A 24215-nucleotide genomic window follows, 5' to 3' on the forward strand; every position below is an offset into this window, starting at 1 on the left:
TCTGCGCAGTCTCCTGGGACTCCTCGCTCAGAAGGGTCCCAGGCTTGGTTTAATGCTCTGCTGCCATCTTGAAATCATTACTTTTTGAACAAGGGGTCCCACATGTTCAATTTCATTTTGTTCTGGACCCTGCAAATCCTATAGCTGGTCCTGTCCCCAGGTTTGTCTAGAGCTAAGGGGTGGATCATGGTGACAGTAATTGAAATTGGAAACAACACATTTTGTTCCACAAGGGGTGGGTGAATAGATGAGTTCAGTTTTGTAACACATGTCCTATGGGTCATCCAAGTAGGGATATTCAATAGGCTATTAGAAATTGAATGTAAATTCCAAGCAAGGTTCAAGCTGGAGTTACAGATGTGGGGAGTACCAAGTCCAAGGCAGTGGAAACACTGGGTGTGGATGAAAGTGTTTAGAGGAAAAAGAAGCTGGAGACAGAGCCTGTAGGAACACCAACATTTAAGGGATTAGAGAAGAGAAAGAGAAATGGAAGAAGAGTCGGAGTGCTGTGGGAATATTTTGGAGGGAATTGTGTCCTGGAAACCAAAGAAAAGGGAGTCTCGAAATTGATGGAATGAACTTAATAAAAAAAAAAAAAAATTGAGGGAGTGATATGTGACACATATGCCACAGAGATCAAAAAGGGAAAATGCCCATTGTATTTGGCAACTAGAGGGTTGGTGGTAATTACTGAGACCACTGGAGCTGGAAGTCATATTATAAAAGGATAAAGGAGAAAGCAGGAGGAAACAGAAGGTAAGTGCAGTGTCATTTTGAAAACCTGGGCTATGAAGGTAAAGGGAGGAAAGGAGTAAGTAGAAGGCATGTAGAATAAAGACAGGTTTTTGGTTTTTTTCCCCTTAAGATGAGAGAATTGAGCAGGTTTGTATGTGAGGGCACACGCTTCCAGGACAGACATACAAAAGATAAAGGTGGGAATGGAAATAGACTAATTCAAAGACAGAGTGGGCGGAAGGTGTTATACATGCTCTCCTACATGTATACATGCAACAACAATAAATCTCTAATTTTATTAGTAGTGTTTAGTTTACTACTAAGTGAGGTGGTCAGGAGAGCAGGGGGCTTTAGAAGAGTGTTGAAGGTGAGTAACTCTTGCCCTCTGGAGAGGACACTGACCTGGGACAGGTATAATTGCCACATAGCAGGGAGGCCTCCGCTGCTGTGAAAGCAGAGGCCAGTCTCAGGAATGATGCTTGCAATTCGAATGGGTGAAAAACTGTAATAAGCAACTCTGCCCCAGAGTATTAAAAACTTGACAAGAGGAAAAGGGATTTGCCTTTTAATAGTTTAAGCTCTGAAGACCCTCCATTGCAACATTAGACCTCACAACAGCACCTCTGCTTTCTCAGTGCTGTCAGCACCTAGGATCCTGACCATCAGTCAGAGTCTGCAGGAGGGCAAGTGCCGCTTTGGTGAATAATTAATGCATCACCAAGACCTGAGGCTCCTGCCTCCTGCAGCAGAAAGCATGTTTATAAACTCATAAAGCAGCGTACTCTATGGTCTAATGATTAAACTTTCCTGAGCCCTATTGCATTACAACTAAGTTAAAAACTGACCAACTGGCCACTTAAACCTCTCTGGAGTGATTAATTAGAAAACAAGCAAACTCTCCTGACTGGACTAACAACTAAGGACACTTCCCTGGTTCCGGGCACTTTTTCCCAGAGCAAGACTCAAGAAAGCTCAAGCCTTGACTATCCATTGCTAACGCCGCAGAATTGGGCTAATTCGCATGGTGGCAGAGTTCTGTCATCCGCCTCTCTTCCCTCTTCAACTCCCAGGAGATGAGTGAGCTTATATTTTATCTTATTTAATTAGGCGGGTCACACACTGCCGGTTTAAGACACTTCATTAGAGGTCCTCTCCCTGGCTTCATCATTTGTATATTGTTCCATGGAGTTTCTCTCTAGAATTGCGGAGGTGGTGCTTGTGGAGATTGTGAGGAAGTGCCTCTTAGGAGAGACTTCCAGCTTCGTGACTGAGTCAACTCTGTCAAGGTGAGATGAGAAAGGTGTCACTTAACAAAAATGTCGTCTGAGAAATGATCTGAATTAGAGCCATCGTCTAGATTTATGTAGAAGTAGACTTTTAAAACAGAATCAGATGGGTAATTCAATGCCGTTGCCACCTGGGCAGGCCCCGGATAAATGTGTGCACAAAGGGAGCATAGTGAAGAGCAGTTTCCTTCCCTCGTATGAAGACATTATAGCTGTCGCGCCTAGCCAAATCTCAGAGGTACTTAAGGGTTCGCTTCTTTCCCAGGAACAAGCCAGAAAGGTCGACCTTCTTTCAAAAGGGTTAACTGAGTGCCTTCCCTGAATGCGCAATGCAAAAGTTTGTAGCCTTAGGCACCTTTTCGTGACTCACTCCTTACAAATGTAAATTGCACGAGTGCGCGGGAGGTCCCGAATAGCCTCCCCACGCCAGGCGTTCTGAACACCTCCTCGGAGAACAGCCCCAATGCAGCCCGACCCCCTAACCCGGCTCGGGACGCGCACCCGGTGGCAGCCGCGCAGCCGCTCTCTGGGAACCAGAAGAGCCAAAATCCCGCAGAGCCTGAAGACGCAGACTTAAAACAAAAGCTCCCCCGGATGGTGAGACCGAGACCTCCCCCCCTCCTAACTAAGTTGTGGCCTCCTGCCGCCCGCCCCTTCGGCTCCAGCTCTCCAAATGCGCATGAGCAGAGGCGCCTCCCTTGGTTCCTCCCAAGGCTAAACTTTCTAATTCCCTTCTTTGGCTCCGGGCTGCTGGCCGCCGGGAGAGCGCTCGCACAGCTGGGTGAGCTGAACAAAGTGGCTGCGCGATTTTACCCCTCCCCACCCGCCTGCCCGCCCCTGTTTCCGTGGGAGCGGCAGGAAATGGAAGGGCCCCTCTTCTCTCTCTAAACATTTACCTTATTTTTTACCCCCTTCACCTCTCCAGAAAGGAACACGAGAAAACAGGGCAGGCAGCTTGGTGATCTCTCTTTTGCCGTGTCCTCTTGGCTACAGGCACTGGACATGGGGCTGCTCCAGGTGTTCGCTTGCAGTGTCTTAGGTAATTCCGAGAAAACGGTGTCTGTTGGGGTGGGGGTGGGGTATGGGGGAAGAAAACCCCAATGCCGTTTGACCCAGGTTTGAGGGCGCCTGGGGGATCGGGAAAGGGACTAGGGTGGAAATTATGCCCTGGGATTAAATGCCAGCGCCCTCGGTGGCGGCTAAAGACCGCGCGCGAAGATCGTCGCGGACCTGCATCCCGGGGACTCTGCGCCCACATCTCGGGATCCCGCAGGCTCCCGCAACCGCCCGGCGGGTCTTTGCACTTTCGGCCTGTTCATGCTGGGGCTCTCCACCGGGGGAGGCAGGCTCCCCAGGGTAAAGGGGCTCGCCGGGGAAGGCTCTCCGGAAGCCCATTTCCCAGGAAAGTGCCCGACCTGAGTGCAGACTTCGTCCTGGGAACAGACTGAGGCCATGTGGATTTAATTAACCAGCGTTGTTTGCCCCCGGATGGCGCCAGAAACAGCTGGATCGGGAGCTTCCCTGGAATGGCGAAGCGTTGAAACTGCTCCAGAGCCCAAGGGACTGTTCTCTTCCCCCTTGCTTGGGAAAGCGATGTCCTCCGCGAGCCCTGCCACCTCGCCCTCCCCCACCGCGATATTTGCTCTTACACACACACACTCACATGCCCCCACGATCACAAATTTCCTCGTACACACACGCACTCACATCGAGGATGCACGTGCACGCGGGTTCACATACACACGCGCGCGCAGATGTGCGCCGTTTGGCCGCCAGCTTCCTTGCATCCAGGTCCAGTCACGTCGAGTGGCAGGTCTGCACATCTATCGTTTGTGGCCGCAGCTGCTACCCCGGAGCAGATCAGGGTGGGCGCGATGCTCTTGGTCGCTGGACAAACCTGAGGTGGTGTCTGTGTTTCCAAATCCTCTTCTCCGCGTCTTTGCCTTCCCGGCCTTTCTCTCGCTCATCTCTCCATTGTGTCTCTTTTTCTGTGCATTCTGCTTTTTTCTGAATCCACTCTGTCGCCGCTCCTGCTTGTTCCTTTTGCTCAGGCTCGCTCCTTATCTCCCCCAACCCCCAACCTCTGACGCTTGTGCAGCCCTGTTGAAAGCCGGAGTGCTCGCTCAGGAACCGGAGTTCAGCTACGGCTGCGCGGAGGGTAGCTGCTACCCAGCCACCGGCGACCTTCTCATCGGCCGAGCACAGAAGCTCTCGGTGACCTCGACGTGCGGGCTGCACACCCCTGAGCCTTACTGCATCGTCAGCCACCTTCAGGTGAGAGGGCCCGGGGGACAGCCCAGCTGGACGCTCTGCGAGCGCTTCCTCCAGCCCAGACGCAAGGGGCAGGCAGGCCCAGGGGACTCCGCATCCTGCCAGCTCTCCAGATAGGAAATGCGGCCAGCCAGGGAGGCCCGGGATTAGGCTAGTAGCTCACCCTCTTGCCCACCTCAGTTTGCACAGTTGCATCCCCCGAACGTTTCCTGCCGACACCACTGCCGGAGGTATGGAAAGGCAGGGCTGTAGACCGACCTCGCCCCTGCCCTGTGCACTGACCCACAGCTCTAATAGCCATATGGCTGTGTGTGTGTGTGTGTGTGTGTGTGTGTGTGTGTGTGTGTGTGTGTGTGTGTGTGTGTGTAAGTAAGTAAGTAATCTTTCGCCTTTGGAAACGTATAAAAAAGGCGTTCATCCTCTTTTTTTTATAGTGAGTAGTGATCTTGGGTTTTTTTCCAAATCTTTCATTTGCATGAAGAGTATTCCAGTGCTGACAGACACCTTGAAAGGTCACTCCAATCACTGAACCTGTTTTCCTCTCCTCATTTGGTGCTGTTTTCCCATTTACCCCTATTAGATATTAGGATCAGATGCTTTCTTATTCATAATACTCTAGTTTTCATGGTACCGTCATAGATGAGGACTGAAATGAAATTTCAGGATGTTATCTATTTCTAAAAGTAGAACCAGATTTTATATTTCAGAAGTCACATTTTTACAAAGTCAAAATTAATTTAAAAAGAAAACACAAAGTGTAAACTGTCCAGAATCAGAATCCCTTTCCTTGATGTTTAAAAAGGAGACTGATATCTCTAAGGCAAGTGGAAGATGTTAGTCTCACATGCCGGGCAAGTTCCAAGCTAATTGCTCTAATTTTGGTCACTTCACCCACTTGTATACCTGCCCTTCGGGAGTAGGACACAGTGCGCTGTGGTTTGCACAACAGATTCCTTAACATGGAGTCACTTTTACAAGCAGAAAGAGAGCCCTTTCTGGAGATCTGATAAATTAAGTCCAAGGAATGTGGTAAAGTGGATTCCACTCATTTGCTTCCAGGTTTATGCAGCAATGTCTAGACTGCTTCCTCATGATTAGAAGGGAGGCTATAATTAAACTTTTTTTTGTAAGTTCTGGTAATTGTTCTTCAGTATTAGTTTCCTTGACTACGAGTTAATGAAGGCAGTTGATATTACCTTTTCTAATATTAGCGTGTGTATTTTACCTAAAATATATGCTAACATTTACCTCAGAATCCAGGACATCCTGTAAATGAATCACCAGATTCTGAAACCAGCTTTGACCAGAATGAGAATGGACTATTTGTGTTAAAAGCAAGTAGAGCCAGACTCTCTGGTTTACATGATTAGCCATGAAATTGTGGAGTGCTCTTCACAGATATCAGAGCCTAAAGAAAGGAACTGGGCATGCACTTTTCTCAGGCATTTAGTGAATGTAAAAAATGAGTCAGGAAGTTTACGTATTTTGTCCAGGGTCCCATTGCATCTGTGATTTCTGGTCTCTCTATTTAGTACATCTTGCCGGGCTCTAAATCCTTTTGGGAGGAAAGAGAAAACTAATAGCTAACTAAATAAATACAAGTGTAAAAGTCAGTTGATATTGTCCTCATAAGAATATCACCCTTGCTTAAATGTTTGTAAGGAGTACATGGGACTTTACAGATTTCAATTTTAGCATCATTTTCAAACTTAAGAATAGTTTGCATTTTGGAAAACCTAGGTAGAAAGCAGAGTTCCATATGGGAAAGGTAACTACTAAGTTATGCTGTTTATTATTTGTCATGATGAAATGCAAAGAGGGTTCTCTGAACCCTCCTGACCCACTGCCAGGGTGGCTGTGGCACCCATTTTAGGGAAAAGGAAGATGAGAAGAGAGAAGTTCAAAGCTACTCTAAAACCTAAGTATACCTTAATTTCAGTTCAGGACCATTTTGGCATTCTTTGAGCTGGTCCAGTGTATAGTTCTGCCAACACAATAGGACAGCCCAGTACTCCTTCCCCAGATATTCTGAGCAGTCTGTAGCCTGCACACCACTACTGCTGATTCACCACTTGTACAGAGTAGACTCTAAGAAGTCTCATTCTGTAGCTCTTAAAGCTTCTTAAATACTTCTGCCTAACACTTTGTTTCTACCTTATGTAGGTTTTAGAAAATCAGGCCAAATGAATTGTTTTCTTCTTTCATTTTCAGTTTGCTTTATGTCAATAAAAATTCTCTAATGCCTCTTCTGCATTTTACTTTAAGAGTAAGCTTCGCTAGCTATTTATTGAGATTAAGGCTTAAGCCTAGAAATTGCATTTTGATTAAACTGTTAGCTGATGGAAACGATGCTTTTTTTTTACTTTTGACCTTGAATTTGCAAAAAAGGAGGAAATTTGCAGGAGAATTCCATACTCAGTAAGTTAAAGTGAAAGGTATGTGATACGTCATTTAAATAATTTTGGTACATTCATTTTTATTGAAGCAGGTAGGTAGGTTTGATTTTTGTTTTGCAGACTTGATTTTTGTTTTGGGGTGTGTGTGATTGTTTCCTAGACTCATGAAACTAACTTTGCTTTCAGGAGGACAAAAAGTGCTTCATATGCAATTCACAAGATCCTTATCATGAGACCCTCAATCCTGACAGTCATCTCATTGAAAATGTGGTCACTACATTTGCTCCAAACCGCCTTAAGATTTGGTGGCAATCTGAAAATGGTATGTGGTTGGTATGGGAACAAGTCCGTAGAGTGTGTTTGGTCACTTGGAAGGGGTTTATGGGCTCCTGAGTGTTTATAATTGCTATTGGTTCCTTGATCTTGTAATCATGGCCTTTGACAGATAAACTGCCTGAAGCACTAACCTCTCTGGGTAAAATCTGATCCTTCTTCCTGAAGCATACACTTCCTACAAGAAAGCAGTCTTTCATGCTAGACCAAAGTATTTCGTAGTCCTCATTTTGAGGAGGTTATTGAGGAGTGTGTGGTAAGGCCTTGTACTATCACAGGCCCACAAAACGTAGCATCTCTCATTTTGATCAACCCCAAATGAAAGGGCAAAATCACTCCTCGCCACTATCAATACCTTTCTTCTATCTAAAGAAAATTTAATAGTACTATTACTAAGCACTGGACATGATTTTTCAAAGACTCTGTCAACATGGATATGACCCCAAGTCGGTTTCTCCAGTGAGTGTGTAAAGTCAGTCTTTCGTCCCTTCTTTGCCTTTTGGGTATGGTTTAATAAATTCATCAACGTGATGTCACTATTGCTGTAAAACTAAGCCAAAATTAGTTTTGCATTTGTTTCAAATTCAAATGCTGAACTTTGGGGAATAAAGATAAAGTTATTGTGTTTGTTAATTGTGTAGATCTTTTTTTAAAAAAAAAAAATTATGAGAAAGGGCTCTCGGAAGTGGACCTAAGCCTGGCCATAGAAAGCATGGACCCTACTACATCTGCACCCCTCCGCGCCCCAAGAAGCTTTTGGAGGTTCACAGTCATTCATCATTCTGTAAAGAACTCCTTTAATAGAATTCCTCATCATTGACTATGAACTCTCACGTGCTTGCTAGAAGACTGTTGGTTTCATTGGTTGGCTTTGGCACTCCATTAGTTACCAGCTTGACTGAGATAGACTGGTCCTCAGAAAGCATCAGTTAGAGCCCTATTTTTATAGGAAAATAGCTTTGTTGATAGTTCAGCATGAAAGAGAAGCTTCTGTAAATCTGCACCTGAATCACAGAGGACTTTTGAAATAGCATAAAGCTTATTACAAACAAAATAGCATTTCCTGACTGCTCACGTTCTTCTAGTGAAATGAGAAGATGGAAGAAGGATGTCTCAGTGTGAGGACTGACACTGTTCCCATTTCAGGTGGTAGACAGTAAAATCGTTCATCATGTGCTATTGTTCTAAAGGAGGGGAAGTTCTTGCTTGCATCAGGAGTTTATAAATTTCTACAGCTTTTAATTTGTGTGGCAAGGAGGCTAAGTGCCAGAAAGAAGGGATTTTCAATTAGAGGGGCTTGAGTTCTCTCACCCTATGACATAAGATTAGAGGAGATTAGACTGATGGACTAAGTCGGACCTATTGTTACTGTCTCCTGTCATCTCTCTGTTGTCTGATAGTTCACAATTAAGGACTTTCTTCATAAATGGGATTTCATCCATTATCTGTGTGTTTTGTCCAAGTGGAGCTTTACATAGCATTAAATAATCAGTGCCTGGGCATAGAATTGGGCCTGGCATTTATATCTACTTCCAACTTACCCTTTGTGATGATCTGTTCCTAGGTCTGACAGGAATCACATATACTGTGGAATAATGATCTTGTTTTTCTCCATGGAATTTTCTTCTCATGTTAAAAAAAAAAAACCGTTGTGCTTTATCAGGTTATGAATCTAAAGTGGAATGTGCTTTTAGGGCACACATTGCAGCATATGTTCTTATGTTACAGAAGTGGTGCTAGTCTTGTTTGTACTTTACATTATTTCATTATCTCTTCATTTTGAGCAAATATTGCAGGGTTTTAAAAGCCTAGACGAGGAGAGACATATAGTTGCTTAGCTAACATTTCACTTGAAAAAAATGTTCAGAGTAGGTTTATGATACGGTTCTTTTTAGTAATTTAGATAAAGTTAGTATGATTATAATATTTTTCTTTAACATTCCAACTAACTCATATCCGTTCCAGTGACCACTTCCTCTTCTCCTCCAATTGATTTGGCAGTTTTCCAGCAGGAGAGTTCATTTCAAAAGTTCTACTGATTTCCTGAAAATATGCCAGCTGGTGACATAATTCATTCTCACTCATTCCTATTTTCCTGTATGTAAGACTTCTTTTGCTCTGGAAGATGGACCCTAAAAGCTCTCTGAAGCACAGGGAAGGTGGAAAGGTCTCTTTTACCAAACAGGCAGGCTCCAGGGCCTAACGGATTGGGGTGGAGGTATTCTCCGCCTCTGGAATTCCAGTGGCCTTTTTTGTGTGTTAAGGCGGGTCTGATGGACCCTCAGTGCATGATGCAAAGTCTCATTTGTTTGTTCAAGCTCTCCCCGAAAGGCAAGATGTTAATATTTGTCTGGGCCAGTTTATTTATTGGATTGGCTCTTTGTCTCTTTGGCATTGTTTCTCAGTTGTGGAAATGCATCCAACGCCTTCCCCGTCAGGGCTGGGGTTTTCTAAATTGGAGCATAACCAGCATATGTGGTAGACTCTTATTTATTTTCCTTGCTGCTGAATAGAAACAAAAAGGAGTATTTGTGTTTCTCCTAGAGAAGGATTGTGTCTCTGTTCTTCTTCAGACTGTCAGTTGAACCCTTGCTGTGCACAGGAAGTGCCCCTTTTTTTCTTTATCCTTGGAGAGCCTCTTGGCTTAGTGAGTTGGGAAGATGGTTCACTGTTTCTTAAGTAAAGATGTCCTTGACAGCAGCTATAGGCATTCTGCCAGATGCCTTTTTCTAGTGGGCAGATTCAACACGTTGAGCCCCAGAAGGATTTATGAAGACGGGAGGATCCTTCTGATATGTGCTTTACCACCTAAATCAAGACAGAGGTTTATTGTCATTATCTTATCTGCGGCTTCAGCTTAAAATAGAAGGCAAAGAGGGTTTCTATGAGGAGCATAAAGATAATTTAAGAAAATAGTCTCAACTGTTCACAGATGTTTCTGTTTACCTTACTATTTCCTTTTTTATTTTTTAAAAATCTATAGGTGTGGAAAATGTAACCATCCAACTGGATTTGGAAGCAGAATTCCATTTTACTCATCTCATAATGACCTTCAAGGTAAGGAATCCATAAATTTCTCACAAATGACACATGAGAACACTGTGTAATTCCCTGAAACTGATATTCTGAGTTGATATAAATGGGAACATAAATATTATTATTGCAATAACTTGGGATAATTGAGCAGTTTTTAAAAACATGGGCGTGAATAACTACACTTAACAAACTCTCTTGTCTTTGTGGCAATAAGTAGAAAAACCCACTATTCTAAGGTAATTCAATGGTAAACTTTTAATGAGAAATCTTTTTCTTTCCCTATGGACAGAGGCAGGTCTGACTCTCTCCCAAACCACCATAAAACATCTGGACAGTAAATCCCTAATCGCTTGGCTTGATGATTTAATGCCGAGTTTGGTAACTGAAAAGGAAGTGTATTATCTTTAGTCTCCAAGGTTTTGCAAAATTTGTGGGAACAGTTTTACAGTTCCTTAAGAAATGTGTGTACCTTCTTAAATGTGGCTTCTCTCATCCTTTCTCTTTTAGAGATGTAAAATGACTCCAGGACTAGGGAATGTCTCCATACAAAGTCCCTTTGTTTCTCCTTAAGCAGCTGCCTGGGAATGACAGACTTCATATGGCTTAGAGTACATGTTGGTGCACACAAACCCCATAATTTACGTATTGCTTCTCAAATTAAAATCACTTGTGAATAGTTTTCAGTTGGAGTCGGGGGCCTTATCTATACCTTCTCAAGTTAGGAAAAGGTGCCAGGGATAAATTTACTGTTTGGGCAGGTAGCCATAAAAGTCTCACTTGCATCCTCTGCTGAAGCCTGGGAGGCTGGGGCCGTGGGTGGGCAGGGGTCAGAACTGATGGAGGGAGGCTGGGAGGGAGGCTGGGCTGCCGGTTCCCAGGCCCGAGCTCTTCATCCCCTTGCCCTCACCTCCTCAGGAACCTGCTGTTACTGCTGGGATGGAAGGTTTACTCTGTGACACCTGATACTGAGAGGGGCGGGAGGGCTTCCGCTAAACATACCTCTTGTCCCTTCATTGATCATATACTCAACCTGGCAGTTGGAATTAAAACTCAGCCATGCATGAGGATGCTGCTTTCATGTTATGTGACACCTAAATATACTCAGTCATTTTTATTAATGTTGATGGTCCTATTTTTTTTATTTTGGAAAGGACATCTGTTTACATACATGGATAGTTCTGAGTTTCTTTATATTCAAAGTCCTTTGGGCACGTATTCTGTAGTTGAAACGTATTCAAGGGAATACAATGGGCCAAAGGTGAAATTCTGCATGGAAGTGCAGAAGGTAAAAAAGAGGAGGTGGGTGACTAAACTGAGATGTGAAGATGGGTACAATGTGTCAGACTTTAGTTTGTGAGAGAGAACTCATCCTTCGAGTTCTAGCTTATGTATGAAAAGCAACCTCTATGGGGTTGGACAGACAGGTGCAAACCCCCATTCTGCCCCTTCCTGACAAGTGTGGCCAGATCTTTGGCTTTCCCTGGGTAAAGTGGGAAGAATAATAACACCTGTTTTATAGGATTGGGTGACATTCCCCTCTGCTCTGGGAGTAGGGATAATCTTGCTACCTGGCCTATAGTGGGAATGTGGTTGCTTTTTTATATGGTGATGATTAGTAATTGCTCTACAAATATTTACCGATGAATGAGTAAGTGAATAAATGAATCTAACCATCTTCTGTTTGTAAAAACTGCCTCAGGCATTATGGGATATTTTAAAGATAGTGGTTACTGCTTTCTGGGAGCTTCCAATCTTCCAGGGGAGAAACAACTTATAATACGTGACAGAATGCACTAACTGCTGTGGCAGAAGTTCGGACAATGAACATTAACACAAAAGAGGGTGAGCTTAACGTTAGCCTGGAATACAAGAGAAAGCTTCATGAGGAGAGAACTGGGGCTGCACTTACCCTGGGCCTGGAAGAGTGAGCAGGATTTCAGTGGGAGGAGGTGGAAGGAAAGCCGTTCTGGGCAGAGGAGACGGTCTGAGAGCACAGCTCTGGTGGTGGGACCATTCGGGCAGGGTTTGTTCAGCACGTACAATGTAAGTGTGCCCCGAGCTTGGAGGTGAGCAGAGGAAAAGAAGTAAGATGATAAGCACCTTGATTCCTTCCTGGGGAGTGTGAACTTAATAAGAAATAGGCAGCCGTTAACCTGACAGAAATGAGACCTGTATTTCAGGGAGGGAGCCAAGAGGAAATGCAAAGGAGGGGCCTGGGACAATGCTGAGGACTCTCGTACGGTCAGTGTCAGTGGAGGGCTGGGTCAGTGCAGAGTCTGTCTGTGATTCTCTGGCAGGAGAAAGCTGCCTCCTGAAACCCAGGTGTCCTGGAAGCATTACTTGGAGAGCTTTTTTCAGATCACATATATCCCCTTACCCGCTTCTACTGCTGCCTCTGATAATCATCATACAGAGAAAGGAGGAGTCTGTTTTTTAAGGAAGTCAGCTGGACCCCTTAGAATCAAAGGTTCGGCCATAACTGAAGAAAGATTAGAAGAAGAAAGATTAGAAAGATTAGAAGTTACTCCATCTGAGTAACTAGGAGGGTGGTGATACCATTAAGAGTACTGAGGACAGGAAGGGGATGAGGATGAAGAATATGTGTTCTTTTCTGAGTCTGCCATGAAGATGGCTGATTGCTAAATGGATTGGGTTTTCTTCGGCTAGCAAAACTCATTTCGTATATACACAGTATGCTTTTGTAGATAGCCAGATGTTTCCAAATTCATAGCTCTTTTATTTAGTGTAAAGTCAGAGGCAACTGTGCAGTAATGTAAGGACTCTAAAGGATGGTGACTAAACAAAGAATGTGGAAAGCCTTGTGTTTTGTAGGTAAAATGTGTTATTCTGGTTTCCAGCAGTTTCTTAACTCCACAGGAAATTGGATAATTCATCAGTGGCCCTTTGGGACTAAGAAATTTCCAGAAAGGAGAGAGAAGGAAGCATAGCCAGGACTGGCTGCAAGGCTTTTCCTCTCTGCTCCGTTGTGACATAGACATCAGGCTAGTCTCTCTCAAAGCGATGCCATCCAGGACCCTGCTCGCCTGGGAAGTTTGCCCTGGTTCACTTAGTTATTGAGTTTTCACCCCTTACTTTAAAATTCTTAATCTAATACTCGAGTTAAATAAAGTATCATTTTCTTGTATTCCTGAATAAGTAAAAAAAATATCAACTGGATCAATTAGTAAGTGAATAAGTCAAAGAACCTGTCAAAATATGACCTTCCATATTCTTACCCTTCTCTCCTTTTATCAGTGAAAAAGACCATTAGGATTATTAAGGAAGGCAAGAAAAGGTCTGAAATGTACTAGCTTTCACCATTAGCTGTCATCCAAATTTCTGTCCAGCACTGGTTTTAGTTCAGAAGTATTTTTGTTCAGGTTCCGTTTGCTAAGTTGGCTTAACTTTCTTGATCTTTTCTCCACTGTAATCCAATGTCCACTTCTCCAAATGCACTTAACCCTGTTGATCAGTGTTGAAGTATTCACCTACTTTTAGTGCTCATTCTGCTTCATCTCTTTTTTTCAGTTGACCCTGTCCACCACACTTTCCTAAACCTCTGTCCTGCCTCAGTTCCCAGAATTCTTGTCTTTTTAGTCCTTCCTCTCTGACATCCACTTTCAGCCTTCTATTATGCCATTTTAGCCAGTGAGGCAGAAAGATAGGTCTGGTTTTAATTTAGCTTGAATTTGAATCTAAGCTCTACCGATAGCTAGCAAGTCATCTGATGTCTCTGAATCTGAATTTCCTCATCAGTACAACAAATGTGTTGTGAGGGTGTATTAGTTTCCTAGTGCTGCCATAACAAAGTACCAAAGACTGGGTGGCTTTGACAATAGTCTGAGATTAAGATGTCCTCAGAGTTGGCTTCTTCTGTGGCCTCTTTCTTTCCTTGACTTGTAAAGGCTGTCTTTTCTTTATGTCTTCACCTGGTCTGCCCTCTGAACATGTCTATATCCTAATTTCTTCTTATAAGGACACCAGTAACAATGTATTAAGGCCCACTCTAATGATCTAATTTTACCTTAATTATCCCTTTAAAGATCCTATTTCCAAATACAGTCACAGTCTGAGGTTCTGGGGGTTAGTTCTTCAATATAAGAATTTGGGGAGAATGCAATTCAGCCCATAATAAGATTAAATGAAATAATGTAATTAAAGTTCCTGGCATCGCTCACTTTCCTTCTTTGTCTAGCCCTTTGTTGATGCATTTTCTTGGAGCACTAACCTTCGCTGCCTTTTAACTTGCCCTTTGCTTTTTGGTGGGAAATTCTATATTTGGAGGCTTCAAATATTGTATGTATACAGTGACTCCCAAATCCATGTTTCAAGCTCCATTTTTGCAGCTGTGTGCCAGACCACGTTTTCCAGTTGTTCAGTGGGCATCTCCATGTGGATGTCCCACATGTTATTAGTCCAAAACCAAATGCCTTCACATCGCTTCTGTGTCTTGGTTATTAGCAGCACAGTCCCGTCCCTCCAGCTACTCAGGCTCAGGTGCCCATGTTTCTTTTCTCTCCCTCCCTTTCAACTGAAAGGGAGATTGATCACCAAGTACAATTCAATACATTTTACTTTCACTAAACTTTCAGAGCTTTCAGTTCTATCCCTTTATCTCTATCCAAACTATAATGTTTGACTTAAGACCTTCATTTTTTTTCTATTATTTGGTTTCCTTGTCTCTTGTTTTGTCCACGTCCAGGATCTCTGCCAGAGTTATATTCCTAAAGTGCACTCTGATCATTTCATTCTGTCCACTTACATCTTTCAGTGTTCCTCTTTCATTGCATAAAAATAAAGTAAACCCCTTAGCATGGCAAACAAATCCCTTCCTGCCCTGCCCCAACTGACCTCTTCTGCCATCTGTAGCCATCTCCATCCCTGCCTGGAAAACACCTGGTTAACTCCTTTAAGATCCATCTTTTCTCTGAAGCATTCCCTCGCATTCTGTGTAGTAAATATACATAACACAAAATTTGCCTTTTTACCCGTTTTTAAGTATACAGTTCAGTGGCATTAGGTATATTCACAGTGTTATGTAACCGTTGCCACTATCTATTTCCAGAACTTTTTCATCACCCCAAATAGAAACTTTGTTCCTATTAGGCACTAACTCCTCACTGGCCCCTCCTCTAGCCTTGGGAAACCTAATTTACTGTCTGTCATTGTGTACTTGACTATTCAAGACATTTCATGTAAGTGGGATCGTACAATGTTTGTCCTTTTGTGCCTGGCTTATTTCACTTGCTATACTGTTTTCAAGGCTCACCTGTGTTGTAGGAAATATCAGAATTCTGCTCCTTTTCATGGCCAGATAGCATTCCATCGCATGCATACAGCACTTTGCATTTATTCGTTCATCTGCTGATGGGCATTTGAGTTGTTTCCACTTTTTGGCTATTGTGAAAAATGTGCCGTGAACACTCATGTACAAATATCCATCGGAGTCCCTATTTTCATTTCTTTTGAGTGTATAGCTAGGAGTAGAATTGCAGGATTCCCCAGATTTTTGAGTTAGTAATTCCTTCCTCTTGTTTTCCCCAAGCATACCACATGTGACTCTACTGTGGTGTTTGAGGTGTGATGTCGTATATGACTTATACCCATATTGGTACCTCAGTGGACTATCTACAGTATTTAGACTACTGTCTGGTACTGAGTAGCAGTCATTACATGTATATTGAATGATAAAATGAACAAATGAAAGAATAAGCACTCAAACTAACCAATTATATTATGGGCCTGGCGACTAAATATACCAAAACTTGTCTGCTATTAATGCCTGTTTGTAATCAGCTTCTAAAGAGAAACAACTTACTAATCTTTGGTAGGGTGGGGAAAAGTGTGAAATTTAGAGGCTAGACACTTGCAAGAAGAGGCTCCATGGAACAGCTTGAAGTATTTGAAATCCAGCCAGGGTTTAAAATACCAACCATAGGCAGTCAGGGTTTGTGGCACACAGTAGAGTGATATTTTCATCTGAGATTTCAAAAAAAAAAAACAGATTACCACTGAAAATTATCAAATGAGCCTTTTCCACCCTGCCTTCAGACATTCCGTCCAGCTGCTATGCTGATAGAACGATCGTCTGACTTTGGGAAAACCTGGGGCGTGTACAGATACTTTGCTTATGACTGCGAAAGCTCATTTCCAGGCATTTCAACTGGCCCCATGAAAAAGGTTGATGACATAATTTGTGATTCCCGATATTCTGACATTGAACCTTCGACAGAAGGAGAGGTTTGTCTGCTTTTTTGGTATTATATTCTATTTGCAAATCTTGTTTTTGATTATTGCAAAAATACCAATTACTCTTATATCTATTTTTAGGTGATATTTCGTGCTTTAGATCCTGCTTTCAAAATAGAAGATCCATATAGTCCAGGGATACAGAGTAAGCTTGTTTTCAAATAAAAGTTTGATGGAAAACAGCTATCATGGAAGAACTCTTACCCAGAGAGCACTGCCAACCAGAATCTAAATATTCAGTGCTAAATCCATGCTCTTCATTTCTTTCTTTCTCTGCAATACTCCACCAGAAGCTCTCAAAATTGACAATAATCAAAGTTCTCGTTGATGGGAAACACATTTTGATAAGAGTAAAAAATTTATGTCATAAGTACTCAATTATGCTGGTCGTAATACCTTATTTTATTGCTCAGTATAATATATATGTGTGTGTATTTATATGCTCATATATTAGGTTACAGATTAAGCTGTTGTAACAAAGTGCCTCCCAAAATATCATGGTTCAAATAAATAGAAGTTTATTTCTCTCTTACAAAATCACCCAGAGGGATTTTCAGAGAAGAGTAGTTCAATTGCCACAAGTAGGCTTACCAGATAAAATACAGACTGACATCCAATTAAATATGAACTGCAGATAAACAATGAATTGGTTTTTTAGTACATGTATATCCCATGCAAATTCGTAGTTAGTATAACTATATTCCGTGTGATATTTGGGACACATACTAAAAAATGATTGTTTATCTGAAATTCAAATTTAACTGAGCATCTTGTATTTTTATTGCTGAATCTGGCAACTGTAGCCATTAGATTACCCAGGTTCCTTCTGTCTTATAATCGTTGTCTACATGGGTAGAGTTGGACCAAAACCATGCTCTTGTCCCAACCTGTGGGAGGGGAGGAATGAAGGGCAAGTGACACAAAAGCTGTTATAACTTCTATTCACATCCATTTGGCCAAAATTAGTCACATGGCTATACTGCAGGTGACTCTGGGAAGCATCTCTAGCTAGGTGGCCATGTGTTCCCTCAAACTCTAGGCTAGGCCTCTTATTGTCAAACAAGAAAAGAAGAAAGTACTGGAGGGAAACCAGAGGTCTCAGCCATGCTCAATATGCTGAATAAGGTGAGGGCTGTATTTCCACTTTACAGATGAGTAAACTGAGGCTTAGAGAGTTGGAAAACATGTATAAGGTGACATGGTCAGATCCTAAAGCCATGTGTTATGATTCTCAGTTGAAAGCTCTTTGCAGCATTCAACGACTATGCTTATCTTTTTTCAGAATTACCTTTTGATCTTGGGAGGCAAAATTCTCACTGATTAAAAGAATGGGCTTTGGAGTCAGACAGATTTGAGTTTAAATCCCAGTTCCAACAACAATAAAAAAAATAAATCCCAGTTTCGGCATATTAAAACTATGTCACCTGGGGCAAGTAATTTACTTAAAACTTTTTGTTTAAGCCTCTGTTTCTTTAAATCTGTAAATGGAGAGTACTATTGACCTTAGGGTTGCTATGGAGGGAAAACGAGTTAATGTATATAAACCATCTACCACAGTGCCTCACGCCATAGAAAATGCTCAGTAAATTCAAGCCGCACCGCTGCTGTTGATGTTGCCATCAGCTGTGGCTTAAGTCTTGCCTAGACCTGGTCCTGTAGTCATAGTGAAAGGCTGAGGCTCCCCTTCGTGCTTTTAAGGTGCAGTCAGGTTAGCAGAGTCAGGGCTGGTTCTGGCTGGTCTTTCCCAGCTGAGCAGAGCCTTATTTTTAAACAAGACCCCATGGAACTTCCCAGTCTGAAGCATGGAAGAATAGAATGGAAGGCATCCAGGGAATATTGCAGAGGAGTGCCATTTCCCCATTTAACTTAATTTTACATGTGGCTCAGACTGTCTCTGGTCTGTAATTTACTCATTCATTCTATTATAAAAAAATTATTTAATGGCACAGCCAGCCCTGTGCTATTTCTGCATGAGCTTTGTGAGGCCTACCCTCCCTGCTCTCAAAATTCAGTTGTGAGAAATGTCCCCCTGGGCTCCTATGACAAATTGCTCCTGGGCCCCTAAAAGGATTCACTCATGATCTGCTCCTTTTTAGGTGAAATCTATGGGACTTGAGAATGTGTTGTCATTACAATTCTCTTCGATTGCTAATTCTCTTCTAAGGTATCAAAATCTATTTCAATATTAACGAAGCATTTTAGCAGTTCATGCTTTTGATTAACTTTGCAATCAAGGGAACAATGTCTGTTTAGTTGTCCCTATTGTTGAGATCTCTGAGACTCACTTCAAAATTGATTCTGCCTCTTAGAACAGCAATCAAGGCTTGGTTGTTAAATGTGGCAGGAGAGAGTGGAAGGGAGTGTATTTGCTCTTCTGAGGGCTTCCACAAAGATCAGTTCAAGGGTTTCTAAATACTCTAGCTGCTCTTCAAGTTTGTTGTTTGGCCTCTTGTCAATAAGCGCTTGTGTTCTTTCTGTGCAGAGACATTCGTGGAGGAGGAAATGTTGGCATTCATAAATTCTTTTCAGCTCAGTAGACCATGGTTTCTCTGTTTAGGTTTTGATTTTACAAAGAACCCAAGTTTAATGCATGGACTGATACACTTTCTCTTTTCAACCCTCAGCTCTTTCTATAGTCTTCATTGTAAGCTTTGCATAGATTATAAGTATTTAAAGTCGTATGTGGGCTTTGAAAGTATCTGATGTGGTGGGCCAATTCCCTGTGGCCCTGTGTAGAAATTAAAAGACTGCATCAGCAGAAGTGAAAGTAAAGCTTCAGAGCAGTCTCAGCCTACAGATCCAGGTGGGAGGGCAGAGGGACCAATCAATTTCTTGGGGTCCACTTCAGCAGGAGCAACTTAGTAACTAGCGAAAACACTGGTGGAGAAGGTTGAATGGCTCTTAGCTGGTAAAGTTACTGTAGAATGTAATTGACAGTGCAGCTTCCATAATCAGCATAGGTCTATAGACCCAAGAAAAAGAAAAGATCAGAGAAATTGATCTCCAAGTAACTTATATTTAGGAAAAAATAATTTGCCCCAGTATCCTAATACTAAGTTCCTTTATCTTTATGCCACTATATTATATGAGTAATTATATTGATAAATTCATATCATAAAACTTGGACAGAAAAAGTTTTAGATTGTCACGTTGCTTAAAAACTTGGTTGAGATATTCTATCCCTGGATTGTGGTTATCTTATAGTGTTAAATCTATTTTAGTAACTTGAATTTCATCTAAATGGTGGGAAATTTAAATGAAATCTAAAATAAACACAGAAATATGTTTCTTTCTAACTATTTTATAATAATAATGAGAATTAGGGTGCTTTGATAAAACTTTTTCCACCTGAATGGAATTTTCTGATTTTGAGACTTGACACTAATTGCTGTGGGAACCAGGTGGTATTGCAATAGTTTAGATTACTATGTGCCAGTGGATTCTGGCAATCTTGCACCCACATTCTTGCATATTTCTACTTTTACACTTCTTCCTGAAACATCAGCCTACAGACAAATCTGTCACAGAATAAACGTTCTCATTAAACTAAGGAGGAGGTAGTAAGCTTTTTTTCTTCCAGAGACTGTCATATTATGTGAAACTTTACTATTATGATCATCTAGATCATACAAGGGGAGTAAACTTAACTTAAGCCATTTTTATTTATCATACCTTTCTATAACGAGAAAAGATGTTGTATAATTGCAAAATAAATCTTGCTTGTCTAATCAGACTTTTCATCTCCTTGGTGACCTTCATAGACCTCTTAAAAATCACCAACTTGAGAATCAAGTTTGTGAAACTACATACTTTGGGAGATAACCTTTTGGATTCCAGAATGGAAATCAGAGAAAAGTACTACTACGCAGTTTATGACATGGTGGTTCGAGGAAATTGCTTCTGCTATGGCCACGCCAGTGAATGTGCCCCTGTGGATGGAGTCAATGAAGAAGTAGAAGGAATGGTAAGCAAGCACTCTGTGTGGTGTGCCCCTTTATACAGGTGAACTTAAAAAGCCTATTTAAGTTATTCTTCATCGTGAGCCTTTCACGTTTTCTAGGGGTTTTATTCTTTTCAGGCTTACAGTTAGTCCTTTGCACTATCGTGGTGGTTGATTGTTGATTTTCTCTTTGCTGACTTTCTTGGACTAAGAATGTTAGGACTGCTGATTTCATAGATACTGAATTACTTTTTGGAAATTGTAGCTGAGGGCTGCTGCTACAGTAGATATTTTAATCAGCAAGGATTAAAAAGTTTTCTAAATAGCAATACATCTTCTTTTACTTTAGGGAAGATTAAAAATCACAAGCATTCCGCCTTTATGCTAGAAGGCATAAATTGATTCCAGCCTGAAGAAACTGAAATTTTGAACCTAGGACCATAGGCTATCATTTAGGAATCAAATGGACTGTTTCTTTATATCTTCTAGTTTCATTCTTTTCCCACTTTTATGCTGTGATTTCAAATTATATACTTTTAAATTGGGGGATTTGGGTGATTTCTAAAATGGATAAAGTTAGGTTATTTTACCAGCTTCTAAGCAAACTGGTAATTCTTATAGATCCATAGAATTTTTAAGCCAGACAGGAGTTATTAAACCAGCAATCCTTATTAGAATCCTTATTAGGGATTTAGTAAGTACATGGCAGACAGAAATTCAAATCCAGCTCTCCTGACTCTGCCCCAGGGTTCCTTGCACTAGACTGTGGGTCTCCCTCTTTGATGAAGGATGCACCTTGCTGACTTGCTGTTTGCCTTTTCAAAGTTTGTTGGTCCTCATCTAAGAAGGCGGAAGATTGAGTGTATTCAACTTTCTAAAATTTCTGCCTTCCTTCTACTACAGTTAGAAATTTATTGCATAAAGTTGAATTTTTAACAGAGCCTAAAGGGAAGATGTTTCCTAATCTTGTTGCTATATATTTCAGAGAATGTTATGAAGATTTGGTTTACTTTTCGGTGTAATAAATTTGGTATGTAGCCGGTGTCACACAATCATGTCACTGTCACACATCTCACAGTATGTTGGACTATTTATTCAGGAACTATACAGTCCTGTGGTATGTGCTTTGGAACTGTTTTTCAGTCTATGTGAAACTACTTTTAATGACAGGTTTTAGACTTCTGTTAACTGCATTTCTGTCAAAGTGGGTCCAAGGTCAACCTGTCTGTCCCATTTCTGAATTCCATTCTATAGAAACTAGTGTTAAGGTGAGGTGCCCACATGTGTGCGTATTCGGTAGACTGAAAGAATTTATTGTTTATGTGCCTCAGGCTTCAGCATGCCTTGCAGTAACACAATGCAAAATAATACATCATGGGCCCTCATAAAAAGAATTAATATCTTTTTCTGAGATTTATATTTCCTTTCTTAAAAGAAAAAAAAGTAAAAGGAAAAATGGAAATGTAAAATAATTGGTTGAAAAAAATTTTAAGTACTGTGCCTGAAGTAAGAACAAAATTTACATGGCATGGTGGTGAAATGTACAGCAATGTGAGTTGCTTCCCAAGTGGTGTGTATACATTTAGTTCTGCATTATAATTTTTGTTGGTTTCTATCATATTTTTTAACTCTGAAATAGTTTGTTCTTTTTAAAATTTTTTAAGTTACTAATTTTGTTCATCTGGGTTCTTTTCATTGATACTTCATAAAATGTTTATTGAGTATCCATTATATAATGGGAACTATTTCTATAGGTTGGTGTTATAGCCATCAACAGGACAGATAGCATTCATTTGGAGGGGGACAAAATAAAAACAAAGAAACACTCAATGTGATGCTCTAGAGATTAGGATTAGTATGAAAAGGGGTTTATATTCTCCATTGATCATGGTGAAAATCTGACCATTAGTATATCTTTTACTTTGTTCTTTCCTGTTCGTATAACTTTCAAGGTTCATGGACACTGCATGTGCAGGCATAATACCAAGGGCTTGAACTGTGAACTGTGCATGGATTTCTACCATGATTTACCATGGAGACCTGCTGAAGGTCGAAACAGCAATGCCTGTAAAAGTAAGTCTCAGTTGAAGGGACATTTTGAATCAATTCAGACCCCAGTATTCATTTTTTGGTTAGAGGTATGATAATAGTACACTATTTTGCAAAAGGAAGAAAAGTTACTACCCTTTTCCCAGCTTCACCCTGATACTCCTAGGAAACCAATATGCACTCAAATAAATTAATATTTACTGAGCAGCATTGTATGTTGAGCAGATTCAGTAGAAGACAGTTATGTTTTCCCTGACACCATACCTGTTTTTTAAGGCAACATGACCATGAGAGAAAAAATGGTTGAAAAATATGGCATGGTAGAGCATTAAGGTTGAAGAGATACAGAGTTAGAGTGTTTGAGCTTGTTCATTTACCAGCCCAGCTGCAGCCTCCAGCTTACTTCCATCTATCCATCCATCTATCCATCCACCCATCCCAGTGGTATTCTCTGAGCAGGGGTGTCATCTGAAACACCGCCACCCCTCTCCACCCCACACACAGTGATTCTAATATATTATCCTCCCCTCGAGGAGTGTGCCTGCCACTGCCCCCACTGAGAAGGGCTGTTCTAGAAGTCAAGAAAGCAGTGAAGGTTGGCGTGGTCAAGGTTTTGTTAGTAAGTACAACCCAGTTGACTCTTGGTGAATAGTTAAGATTGTTTAGGTAAAGAGAAGAAAAAAAGAAAGGGGGAGGGGGAGGTGGGAGGGACCTCAGGTAAGGAGAACAACATTTAGCACAAGGCCCCAAGGACATTCTTGTGACCACCATAGTCTATGCTGGGAAATGATCCCAAAATTTAATTCAACCAGTGTATCAAGAGCAATACTCTGCTAGACACCAAGGATACATCAGCAGATAAGACACCCTCTCTACAGGACATAGTGTTACAGGGGGAGACAGATCAGGCTAGAGGGTAGAGCCCCATGAAAACCAAGCTGAGTTAAGCCTCATTGTGAGAAGATAAAAGGAATCCGTGTGGACTGTTGACTATGAGAGTGAGATGATTAAAGCTTGGTGAGACCAAAACAACTCTGCCAAATAGGCTAGAAGAGGAACAGACTGCACTCAATCCGGCCAGATGGCTGTTAAGCAGACCATAATTCTCAGTAAAGAGAATTACTGGCCTACTGTGGTGGCGGGAATGGAGAGGAGGGGAATCAGGACTTTCCTACCTTATTCCTCAAAGCTGGCAGCCCAAAGAGGCTTTTCTAGGAACATACTGCCTAGAAAATCCTCCAAAGTGATATATCTCCATACCCCCCTGAGCAGGACCCAAAGGAACCCTCCATGCAATGACAGCCTTCCTGTCAATAAGCTTCCAAGAAGACTTTCCCCAAAGGTTTTCAACTTTTTATAGCCCATTCTCTTCCAAAGAGGGCAAATTATTGAATTTATTTCATAAAGTTCACACTTCAAAGGTTTCCAGCATGATTTAGGATTTAAGCTGATATCGTAAGTGGATGTGTCTTTTTTCATCACAGGTGCTTTCTTGTTAATTGCTGTTTTGCCTGAACTTTTGTCCCTACTTTCCAAAATAAGCTTCCTTCCTACCAACCCCAGCTTCCATTGATAAATAGATTTAAAAGGCTTTTCTTGACATTGGTCTTGTCACACAGAATGTAACTGCAATGAACATGCCAGCTCATGCCACTTTGACATGGCAGTCTACTTGGCTACTGGAAACGTCAGTGGAGGAGTGTGTGATGACTGTCAGCACAACACAATGGGACGCAACTGTGAGCAATGCAAGCCGTTTTACTACCAACACCCGGAGAGGGACATCCGAGATCCTAATTTCTGTGAACGTACGTGGGTAAAGGTCATGTGGGAAAAGGTCATGAGATGGGACCTCTCTCAGGTCATCCTTCAGTTTGAAGAGTCTGATAGTTAGCATCCTTCTTTCAGAACTCATAGTAT

At 41.7% G+C, this 24215-nt stretch overlaps 1 protein-coding gene across 1 annotated transcript in view; it reads left to right on the forward strand.

The window, feature by feature from the left end:
- The first annotated feature begins 2643 nt into the window (after window positions 1–2643).
- The window catches only part of LAMB1 (laminin subunit beta 1), a 67259-nt gene continuing 45687 nt past the window's right edge, over window positions 2644–24215 (forward strand). Inside the window, exons 1-10 of the mRNA XM_023537984.1 lie at window positions 2644–2802; window positions 2947–3060; window positions 4120–4295; window positions 6875–7010; window positions 10005–10078; window positions 16109–16297; window positions 16388–16451; window positions 20068–20270; window positions 22199–22319; window positions 23915–24103. Coding sequence (XP_023393752.1) covers window positions 3024–3060; window positions 4120–4295; window positions 6875–7010; window positions 10005–10078; window positions 16109–16297; window positions 16388–16451; window positions 20068–20270; window positions 22199–22319; window positions 23915–24103 — 1189 coding nt within the window. The 5' untranslated portion in view covers window positions 2644–2802; window positions 2947–3023. The remainder of the gene's footprint in view (window positions 2803–2946; window positions 3061–4119; window positions 4296–6874; window positions 7011–10004; window positions 10079–16108; window positions 16298–16387; window positions 16452–20067; window positions 20271–22198; window positions 22320–23914; window positions 24104–24215) is intronic.

Source organism: Pteropus vampyrus, unplaced genomic scaffold (assembly GCF_000151845.1).
Source record: "Pteropus vampyrus isolate Shadow unplaced genomic scaffold, Pvam_2.0 Scaffold208, whole genome shotgun sequence".
Taxonomy (NCBI): Eukaryota; Metazoa; Chordata; class Mammalia; order Chiroptera; family Pteropodidae; genus Pteropus; species Pteropus vampyrus.